The 12,064-nt window shown below is 47.1% G+C and overlaps 1 protein-coding gene across 1 annotated transcript in view; it reads right to left on the bottom strand.

Moving 5' to 3' along the window:
• LOC119177157 (sal-like protein 3) overlaps positions 1-11,538 on the bottom strand; it is a 156,304-nt gene extending 144,766 nt beyond the window's left edge. Inside the window, exon 1 of the mRNA XM_037428557.2 lies at positions 10,990-11,538. Coding sequence (XP_037284454.1) covers positions 10,990-11,074 — 85 coding nt within the window. The 5' untranslated portion in view covers positions 11,075-11,538. The remainder of the gene's footprint in view (positions 1-10,989) is intronic.
• Between the last annotated feature and the right edge of the window lie 526 nt (positions 11,539-12,064).

Here is a 12,064-nt window from a genome sequence, read left to right on the forward strand (position 1 = left end):
TAGTAAGGTCATGAAGGATTTCGAGACAGTTATGAAATCATAAAATTGCGGAGCAGTTGCCTAATTGTGTTCAATATCAAACTATTTCACCCTAATTTCCATAATCATCATCAGCCTGACTACGCCCACTGCAGGGCAAAGGCCTCTCCCATGATCCGCCAATCAACCCGGCCTTGTGCTTTCTGCTGTCACCTTATACCTGCAAACTTTCTAATCTCATCGGCCCACCTAGCTTTCTGTCTCCCCTTCGTACGTTTGCCTTCTGAAAATACCTCGAGTAATCCTTAATGACGAGCAGTTATCCTGCCTACGTGCTACGATTTTCTTAAATTGTTTGTCGTCCTTGCATTTCTTGCATCTACGCAATTTATTGACAATATTGATGAATCTCACTCGTGCAATACTTTGTTGATCAAGACGAAAGAATAATTAAGTTAATAAGGAAGGCTTGTACACTTGATTCACGTGTGCGTTGAAACACTGGAACCGGTCTACACAGATCCGTTGCAATCCCCATTACGGCGTCTATTACAACTGGTGTGTTGAATCGAGACACGCTAATTTCAGTATTTCTTTGCATTTACCACTACTGCAGTAGCCATATTATATTGCTGATAGATGCTTTCTTTTGCTGTTGATGTTTTTTTTGGTTTGTGTGTTTTTTTAGTCAAAGCGTTCAAGGACACCGGCGAACAAGGACACCGACAGCACAGGCAGAGACACACATCGTCCACGCGTCTCATTCCATCCCCACCACGTCTTACTTCGCTAATGCAATGTTTCACAGTATTCACCGGAAGGGACTAGCCCAGCTGCCAACGCAAAGCGATTATTTCCGTGTAGGGCCGCAACGGCTGAGTCAGTGGAACAGAAACTCCTGCTGCGCGTGTGACAGCTATACGACATTTCTTGTCACATCTATAAAGCAGTTGGAACAGTGCACCTACCAGCAGTTGGCCAGCAACCCCTCGTATTGAATGTCTTTAGGCCTGCCGAAACTCTGTTAGGAAGTGGCTAATACAAAAACACATCACTCGCTGTTCCATCCCTTTTACAGTACCACACACCTTAACCGTACGACTCACTTATACAACGCTTTTTGGTGTCAAAAGACGAAGAGAAAAATTGATAAAAAAAATGTGGGGGGAGTCAGAACCCCTCGTTTCCATTAATCTATCACCTCGGCTAAATGCACGATAGGCCTGATAGTTTTGTGCGCGTGTACACATAGACCATGTGGTGTCTCCCATCAAGCATGTATCGTAAAACCCGTGTTTGTTTTCGCGTTAACCTTATGCAAGAAATGCGCTCTCACCCTGCACGCTGAGAGGGAAGGTGGACAGGTTCCAAAAGACCCGTCCCGACTTCGTATACGCGAGGCCGGAGGAGCCTTTGCAGCGCTTCGACAAGATCCCTGAAACACGACTTTGCTTTATGGGCGCTGCCATATGCGCGCGTCTCGGTGCTCTCTGTGGCGGCCAAGGCATCCGGTGCAAAGAGTCGTGCCCTATAAATTTCTCGCGAGCGTGACCAAACACACAGACTCGACAAGGCCGGAGCGTTGTTGACTTTAAGTGGGCCGTATGTTTTGTTCTTGTACACTGTTTGGGTGAGATGAGCTATTCAGCGGGGAGAACCACAGACAAAAGTCGACTGCTGTAAACTGACCACAGGGTAAGCTAACTCAAAAACCAGTGTCGTGGACACTGCTGTGAACCTTGTCCAGAGCCCCGCCGCGGTGGTCTAGTGGCTAAGGTACTCGGCTGCTGACCCGCAGGGCGCGGGTTGGAATCCTGGCTGCGGCGGCTGCATTTCCGATGGAGGCGGAAATGTTGTAGGCCCGTGTGCTCAGATTTGGGTGCACGTTAAAGAACCTCAGGTGGTCTAAATTTCCGGAGCCCTCCACTACGGCGTCTCTCATAATCATATAGTGGTTTTGGGACGTTAAACCCCACATATCAATCAACCTTGTCCAGAGAAAGAGTAAGAAGCAAGCAATATAATCGTTAGAATAAGATAAAACTTACCGACCAAGTAGAAAAAAAAGGGGTATGAGAAGCGCAGTAGTACCTATATGTATCCTTCAGTGTAAAACTTTGATGTGATTTTCTAGGGCTTTTGTTGATTGATTTTTGGTGATTATTTTAAGATGGTGAAGACGTCAAGTTATGACCTCTATAGATTGCTTAAAATTGGGATACAAGTAAAGTGTAGCATACAATGACAACCACACCGTTTAATAACAGGAAAAGCATAAGCAGTTATATGCGGACACCGGGGAATATGGAAGCGAAAGAGAAGTTATCCGCACCGCGAATAGTCAATCATCTAATTTCGTGAATAAATATAGCACGAATACAGTGAACATAAAGAACAAGAATTTCAGCGATAATAAATGTGTAATAAGGGTAATGAAAATTTAATTTTAAACGTGTAAATTATGGGAGCTTAATGAAGTAAACATCAGCAAAGTATGGTGTCACGTAAGTATCCTAGAAGCTCACGTAAATATCAGTGACACAGATAACAGAATCCAAATGTTTTTTTTTTTTCTGTCGGTCTGTTTGTGTTTTTTTTTCTATACTTTGTTATGGCATATGCAGCGTCCTAATTAGAACACGAGAATAAATGTTTAGGTGCGTGAGAATAATCAGCTTTATTACCGAGAAAAAAAAATAGCACTGCAATATAATGAGCGCGACAGTTCTTTGGCAATCACTCGTTGACGTGTGGGACGCTTGACGCTTCGTTGAATTTCCTGGTAAATTACCGCTACCGAGAGTTTGTTTAAATGTGAGCACAAGTCATCCCAAGCTCTAACGTTTGCACATATCACAGGAGTGTTGCAGTTGATTGCCTTAGCCAGAGGAGGCTTTAACCACTCCCACCCGCGGAAAATTTTTACATTGAACATTCCCACAAACAATCATGATCAGAAAAGGCGGGGGGGGGGGGGGAGGGGTAGAAAGGTCGGATATTCCATCCCTGAAATTAACTTCTTGCTACGCCCCTAATGCAGACAAACGGTGCCACCGATTAATGGGGTAACCTCAAAGTATGAATGCCTCTTCTCGGGATCACGACGCTTCGAAACACTGGCACGGATAAAATAAAACGAAGCTTGCTAAGGATCTTCTTGTACCTTTAAGTTGAACCACCTGGTTGGAAGGAAACACCTTTTAGCATATGTGTGCAGTACGACTCACTGTTAAAGAGAGCCATGATAATATAAAACAACGCTTAACATGAGGGCCAGATCATGAAGTGACACAAACAGCGCTGATGTGTTCTTGCTTTGTACCGTGTGTTATTTGCTGTTCTGAACTTATACCACGGAAACCAACCAACATGGCCTAGCTGGCCATGTTCTCGATTCAAGAAAGCCGCTCAAATGAGCGGCTGTCATATTGTTGGCGCCCCTTACTCCAACTGAACGAGAAAACATAGTTTATGCACGGCGCTAGTCTGTCAAAATGAATAAGAACTGAAAAACACCAGTGGTACTGCGCAAATCTCTCGCTGCAATTTTTCGAGAGAGCAAAATCCGGATACACGCAAGCGTTCCCTCGAACAGTCCGTACAGCGTAGTGGCTTTTAATGGCCCCAACCACCACCTACCTATCGCCCATTCTGCTTCTTTTCATTGTAACTGGCGGCATTATCGAGACTTAGCTCGAGCGTAACGTTCAGGCATACTGAGACTAGGCTCAAGTCACTCAAGGAAAACATACGTGCGCAAATATATTCAGTACGAGGCTAATGCAAATAAATGCTTATCCAGCGATGCACCAGGAATCGTATTAACAATTTTCTGGAATTTATACGGAATCTAACAAGAACAGCTGCAATTGCACACATAGTCGTAACGGCATACAACTCAACTATAACACGCCAAGGATGATGAGGCACCCTTGATGAAGTGAGCACCTATCGAAACGCCAGCCAGCTTATCCGAGGCAGTTGTTTCCGCTAAGACAACCTGTATATACATCACGTATCCAAATGATGTGACCATGACAGGGAAGATTGAAAGACAAAATGCATCAGCCAGGAGGTACAGCTGTACGCTGAAAGTGTGACGTTGTCCATACATGCCAGCTTCCTTAAACTTGAGCTTACAGCTTCAGGGGGAATGAGACAAAGAACGAGAACAGCTTCAGTACCCTGCTTACTTTCTTCGAGCCTTGGATCGCCTCAAAGTAAATAAGTCCACTGAGGTGCTCACGATGGCGAAAGGCTGGCAGTTGAAAAACAATGAAAGAAGTAAGATGGAGTGAACTGCCCTCGCGGCCAGTGAACGTGCATGGCGCGTGTGACTATTAAACGGGGCCGGCGGCCCCGACGAGGGGTGGCGGCGGCGCGACTGGCTGGCTAATGTCTCAACTTAGCACTAACCGGCAGCCTTCCCGCCCTCCGTTTACACGGTCATCGCCTAAGCGAAACTATCATTACACACACACAGGGGCGCGCGCGGCGTGGGGAGAGAGCGCGCGATGCCCGAAGGAGGGCCGACACTCTCGCTTTCACGGTTCGGGCCCATTTGCCGGCCGCGTCTCTCACGACCGCGAGAGGAAGAGCGAGCCGCGATGAGCGCTGCTTTTCGCCAGCCAGCTCGATCGTCCTCCCCACCCAACCTACGGTCGGCCAAAGCGTGCCCACTCGCATTCGCCGTGCCCCTTCAAGTTGCGGATTACAGTGCATGGGAACTCCAGCATGACTTCCCTTTTTTTTATTTTTTTTTCCATCGCTTTTCGCCTGAAGGACATACGGCGCTAGTACACCCACTGCGACTACATACTGCAACCGCGAACTTTGTAAACAACGAGCTTCATAAGGTGCAAGCGCTACCGGTATTCGCGTGGCACATAACGATCTTAAGTTGTGTGACACAGTTTGCTGAACGTTCCCGAACTTGGTGTATGACTACATTATCAGCGTTCCTTATCATACGGGGAAACAAAAAGCGCGGGCAATAATTATTATTTTTTTCCTGGCTGTGCTCGATATCACGTGTGTCAATGGATGTTCTATGGAAGAATGGCTTGCAGCAGATGAGGGGTCATTAATAAAATACAGAAAGATAGAAAAATGTGCCTAGATTAATCAGCCTATCAAGGAAACTTTTATGAGGCACTGACGTGCTCATCGGTTAATAATGAACCCCAGCATTAGAGAAAAAACAAATGCTCGAATTTACGAAAATGTTTTGTCCTCACTCGAAAACTCCAACCGATCCCGCCGCTGAACTTGACCACCGATGACACTTCGTAGATTCTGCTTCCGAGACCCTGCAGTGGCCGGCAGGGTCTCGGTTGAGATCCCTTGATATTCAGGCTGAGATCCCTTGCATTTACTGCGGTCACCACGGTCGCGCACAAAGGTCACTCACTATCATTGTCATTAAGTAGCTTATTCAGCGTAATTAATCAAATCATTTGTCTGATTTTGACAACAGGTAGCATGGAAATATCGTCGTGCCAAGCAAAACACTTCGATTAGGCAATGTCAAACCACGCCATTCGTCTATTACACTCAAGTGCAGCGCTTGAAAGGCTTGAGAACGGTACCTAGAGGGGGCGGTTGAAAAGAATATTGCCATGCAGGCGTCATGTTTCTGACGTCTATACTTGGAGAAACAAAAACATTTGCACAAGCATGGAGGACCTGTGATAGTTTTGATAAAATAAATTGAATATTGAAGAAGAAAACGGACTGCTTAAACGTGTCAGGCTCACTTTTTTTTCTGAGAAGGACTCTTAAGTGTTCCGAACGAACAAGCCAATTTTGACGAATTGGTTGAAAAGATACAATGCTGTGACACGCTTGTTTACAACAAGGCGATATATTCATCCAAAAATGAAACAGCACAGGAAACAGCGAGGGAGACAGGAAAGCGGCTAGGCTACCAACAAATTACAATTTTGAAAACAATTTACAAACGAGATACGTATATTGTGTTGTTAATTTACACTGACATGTTTTCTTTTTTCCTTTACGTGCTTCCATTTGCAACACGAGGTATGATTTAGGCATATGTTTAATAACCTGTTCTTCATGAGATATAAATGTTTGTATATAGTGCAAGCTTATATAGATCAAAGGAACAACAAAGTCAAGAAAAGGTAATCCTAATTTTTGTTTAGTTCATATATCAACTCCTTATTTTCTGCACTTCACCTAAATACATATGTAACAGAAATATTGATGACATACATATGAAAGTAAGTAAAGAAGAATTAATATGATATGATAATTACACTGTTCACTGTCACGTCCGACCGGCCTTGGACTTGAAAGACGTCAACGGCGTTCTTTCAAGCACAAAGCAGGTCGTTCGCAATTGGTCGAGACATGCCTCGGACATCTTATATCTTAACGCAACATAGAGGGGACACATGGGCACGATATGCGATGATTCAATCGCTTTTTATTCACAAAGCACAAGCGCTATGCATCGAGCCATTTGTGTTAAAGCGCGTTTATAGTCACGTCGTTGTGACAGATGTGGGGTCTTTAAAGTTGCGTTAGATGAAATTAGCCTTCCTGCAATGACACTACAAATGTGTGCACTACAGCATACGGTTTCGTGTGTGGATGTCAGTCGCGCAGAAGAATGAAAGGAAGGAAACTGAGTCGAAGAAATGGTACGCAATATCTTAGACACAATCGGCAAATAAGTCGTCTAAGTTTTCGCAGAGAACTACGACAAAAGTAAACTACTTTGAGTAACAGTGCGACGTTGCATGCAGTAAGTGTTTAGCATTCGAAAAGTGAATTTGGTTAGATGGTTACAGGAAAGCCACCACAAACATCAGTGTAATGAAAAAACCGTTGAGCAGAGCATGTCGACAGGGCCAGCGTTTTGACAAGTGGCCTTTGTCAAGATAGGTTGCTGCCTTGACGACGAGGACAAGATGCGCGTGCCGAAACGCTGGCTCCGGCGGCATACACTTTTCGACAATTTTTCGTCACTTCATGCACACATCTCTCTTATACTTCTGCAATGTTTTGATTTAAACACTAGCACTATAGCGATGAATTCTTGTAGATATTTATGAACCTTTGTTACGTATACGAGGTTAATGAGCACTCAATGCAAACATGCTTGAACCACTCAAGTGAAGTTGTCACAAGAATATGTACGTTATGGGGAAATACCATAGTGACCGTAAACACCATACAGTACAACTTAACTGGTATAGACCTGATATTTTAGTTGTCACGAATTCCAAACATGAATTTTTTATTCCGCATTTTATGAGACTGTTTATCACGCTTCATACTTTGTTTCGGCACATGATAACATGTTTCATCTTAAACAAACCCCCCTCTCTCATGATCATCAGTGAAATTTTTTTCTCTCTCTCCTTCATTTTACAAGGTCCTTATTTAGCTAATACGCCCAATATCATGTGCAATCACTTCCCTTCCCTCGCCTTGGTTAAAAGGCTATCTGCAACTCTGATACTACATACGATGCCTAGCTCTAAAAAGTGATGCGGACACATACTCATAGTACATCAAAAAAGCACATGCTCATACCATAATACACGTGGTATTTCATCTCAGCAGGCACACTTCGCACATGTGTATCAAATGGCCAAGCATTCTTCTGATAATGAAGGGCTTTAAGGAAGCACTCAAGAGTAGGGTCACAGAGATTGACGATGAGAAAACATGAGAGTGACAAGCAAAGTAAGAGCGACACAGTTTTGTCGCGTTGAAGAAAACCGCAGTCGAGGGGGGGGGGGGGGGGGAGGAGCAGCTTGTCTCGCCGTTCTCAAGCCTTCAAGCAAGTTGCGTCCAACCGCGCCAAGTAGTTTCCAGGCCACAGTAACTGCTGGTAAACGCCCTCTCAGGCATGGTTATATATGCGTGCTTCGGCACGTAGATTCATTCTACCCCCATCAGAAAATCGGAGCTGCGGTTTCCACGATCAGCAGCGTCTATACTGTTCTCTCTCTTGATTCGCTCACTCAAAGCACGTTTACTTGTTTTCGGTAAAGCGAAGGGCTGAACTAAATTTTTCTGGCCCAGAGGTAAGCGATAAGCGTGATGGAACCTCGCGCGGAGCAGGAAACTGAGCGATCCAACTATCGGATCCTCTCGAACAGTTCAACGCACGCGTGTCACAGCGGATGAGTTTCAGAAGGAAGTCCGCGCCAATAGTTTATCTCGCACATCCTGGAAACTATAACGTGACCACTGTGTACGAGCTGAAGAATAGGAGAACGAGAGCAAACATTAAGGAAACACTCGGCACCCCGTGTAGTTCGTCGTGTCAGGCAACCCCCCCCCCCTCCCTTTCCGCTCAATACCGAAGCATCTCCATACAAATCCGCGAAAAGAAAGAAAAAACTCGATGGCTGACAGAACCTCTTATTCGATGAAAGCATGCAGCGTCATACTTACTAGATGGAGCACGTTTTCGATCCTGGTCGCGATCTAGTGCATTTCCAGTCAGACAAGAGTGCACGAACGGGGACAATTGAAATGTGCGTGCGACTCTTAAGAGATTGCTCGCAACCAAGATTAAAACCATGCACGCGCGTCTATAATGCAAACGCCTCTGCTACTATTTGCAAGCACAGCGCGCGCATCAACTGCGACGCTAATAATATGGGCCCGGGTCGCGTATTTTGCTTGCTATTTTTCTGATTTCTGTAGCTTAAACGATCCAAAAACTGTTTGGCTGCTGGCACGAATAGGAGAGCTTCCGTAATCCGCATGCATCTAACAGCTATGTCCGGGTTTTCACGTAGCATGTCGTTCTTGTTTACACTTGTGCTGCCAGTGGGGATTACGTTTTATAATTTTGATGACCGAGACGAGAGGACGTAGGGATATGTTTAACTTGCCTTCGACATACTCAATTACTTATTACAACATTCTCTATACTTTCCCTGTCGTTATTGCCTATCAGTTTTCATTAATATTGTGCCTAACAAAGAAGACAAACTCTTATGTTTACACTTTACTTAAAAGCTCTCCCAGGACACATATGCGACGGTGTACTATAGCCTACAAGGCCTGTCCGCGGCATGACAGCACCGAGCTGTAACTCAATAGGGCATATTCCAACCACCGGTTCTTTCACGTGCGCGTCTTTGAGCGGATCGAGATTGTTGAAGGCAGTGTGTAGTGTCTATATGTGTTTCTTTCTCTGTGTGGTTGTTCATGCGGCGCGACGTTGACAATTTAATCAAGCCTGCATCACATATGCGCCTCGAAGCTCTTTGTACAACGACCAGTTATTGTTTGCCGTCAGGAAAAGCTCCTCGTGTCCCTGAGTATTCTCTGGAAATTACCATCAAGACTCATTGCAGCCACGAATGTTTGAGCAGAACCGCAATACGCGCAGGAAAAGGAGGAGAATGAGACATAAATCGTGCGAGTCAGTTCCACCGCCATGCAGTTGGGCTGAAAATGCTTCCTGTCACGCAAAAGCCAAGCAAGCGACAAAATCATATCGACATAATTCTATACCACCGCCTTCCGCTTTTGTACTGCAGGGACAGTGAATGAAACGAACGCCGAGTTTAATTCACTGCGCCCACAAAGCGCTCTCTCCTTTGAATCACTCCTATATAGAGTTGCGGTGTATAACTAAATAGATGTATCAGGCACCCACATTGTGCTCCGTTGCCTGTGCAGTTCCTACACGACCATATTTCTATAGGTCAGTGGAATGAGCAAGCGTCTCGTTATAGCTCATACCGAACCTTTCGGTTTAGTTTGCAATAGATCGGACATTACGGGTCTGTATGATTACACCTGTATGATTAACGATTTCCTAAGTTGCGCAGGATAAGTAAATACAACTATACATCTTCATTATTTTTTTCACTGTAGATTACATGCGTCATATATAGATAGCCATTTGTTAAAAAGCAGATCGGTGAGTATAGGAAAAATGGCTAAAGAAATAAATATGTCTTAAGCCATCTGCCCCACAAAGGTTCACATTACGCCTCCCCTGCCCCTTCCCCCCATTGTTTTTTTTTTTTAGCTGCAAGCTTGCGCCATACGTTATTTAATCACCAATCCCTGTCAGAAGCATCAAATTCATGAGTAGTTTAACAAAGTTGCCCCGCCGCGGTGGTCTAGTGGCTAAGGTACTCGGCTGCTGACCCGCAGGGCGCGGGCTCGAATCCCGGCTGCGGCGGCTGCATTTCCGATGGAGGCGGAAATGTTGTAGGCCCGTGTGCTCAGATTTGGGTGCACGTTAAAGAACCCCAGGTGGTCTAAATCTCTGGAGCCCTCCACTACGGCGTCTGTCATAATCATATAGTGGTTTTGGGACGTTAAACCCCACGTATCAATCAATCAGTTTAACAAAGTTTAAGAATTAAAATGCATATTATCAGTGGTAGTTCTTGCGTCAAGCGTCCCACCCGCATTGCATGTACCTGTGGCACCCAAGTTTGAATGCGAGTTACTTAAAAAAAAAAAATAGGGCGACGTAAGCGTCAAATTCTGCTAGAAAACAATCATGTGTTCACGTACATTGGTCAACAGGCTATGGATGGTACAATGGTTGCAAGCGCCCTTACTACTTAACAGGCGTGACGATTCACGTGCCGTTCAGTGGCTTCATATGAGACACAGGGTTCAATTGCGTGGTGAGGCAGATGTGCTCCAAAACTAAAGTTTTGAAACACATGCTAAAGAAGCGATGCGGTCACGAGGCATTATGTAATGGTATACTAACGCTCGTGTGTGCAAGCGCAATGTAGTCAAGTTAAAAGCCATCGTCCTCATGTGTGAATGTTACGCAATGTCACCGCTTGTGCGTTTTCATGCACCTGGCTATGGATGGGCTGTTGACCGCGTTAAAGTGAAGTCTATGAGGAAACGTCCCGCCTCCGTTGTCCGGATGCAGCTGTGCTCAAGGCGTGCAGCGCGGTGTCACGTGCTTTCCGCCACCAGGCGCTGCCGCCACAGGCCTGACAGCGGAAGCGGCGCGAGATTCACGCGCGGCGCACTCACCGTTGTGGCTATTCCCGACGCAGAGGGAGCTTGACGCTGGTGACGCGATGTGCCTACTGGGACAAGCTTGCTTCCGTCGGGACATAGTCAGCTGGACCGCGGTACCGTCACCACACTCGACAACTACGTGCCTCCGGCACCAGCTAACCTCGAGCCGGCTGGCGGTCACTCAAGTCTGCAGCCAGCGGCGATCAGGGTTTCACACCAAGTTCTCCAGCGTGGCTACGGCAAGCGACGCTCGTCCGTGACAACACACCCAAAGTGCACGCGGTCGCAAAGCGACGTCTTGCACAAGTTCCCCGACGACACACTAGCAGGTGTCGCGACGCAGCGAGGCACCTGTCGTCCTGAGAAATTTCGTCGGAGCACCAGGTTGACTCGGAGGCAATGTTCCAAACAGTATCAAGATCTACTGAACAGCGTCGGTCTATGCAGAGCGGCGCCGCGAGAGTCACAGGGGTCGCTGTGCACGAGGTTCGCAAGATGCACGGGATGGGGGTCCACGTGAGGAGCCAAACAGTCGCGCACGGTGTTCAAGGGGCGGCTTGCCGGCCGACGAAAGACGTGCTCCTTGCTGTGCAGCGGCTCTCGTAGTCGGGGGTGGCGGCCGCGGTCTGGGCGCCCAGGCGGTCACAAGCAGCAGCGTCCCGGTCGCAGCGGGGCCCCCGCCATACCGTCGGCGGGACACCACAGAGCTGGGATGGAGGCTCGCCGGCGAGCAGCGCTCGAGTGATCGGAGCGCTTGCAGCGCCGCTGCGGCCCTGGCGGTGGGCGAAGAAAGAAGGGAGGGGATGCCGCCGCAGAGAGCGCCGCCCCTCGGTCACGGCACCAACCGAGGAGCCGTCATAACCGGCCGCGTATTGGATGACTAGCGGGGACCCTTTGACGCCTGCGCAACGCCCCCCATCTTCGTTTCTGTATTTCTGCGCGCACGAGCGCTCGCGCTCACCGCCGCTATGGAGGGGGGCGATCGTTTTTGAGTCCCGCGGTCGTCCGCCGGGGGGCTCCGCGCGCAGGCGAAAGGCGCGCCCATGGTCGTTGCTCCAGAGCGGTCGACCGCAACTCTGGCGTGCAC

Source organism: Rhipicephalus microplus, chromosome X (assembly GCF_043290135.1).
Source record: "Rhipicephalus microplus isolate Deutch F79 chromosome X, USDA_Rmic, whole genome shotgun sequence".
NCBI lineage: Eukaryota > Metazoa > Arthropoda > Arachnida > Ixodida > Ixodidae > Rhipicephalus > Rhipicephalus microplus.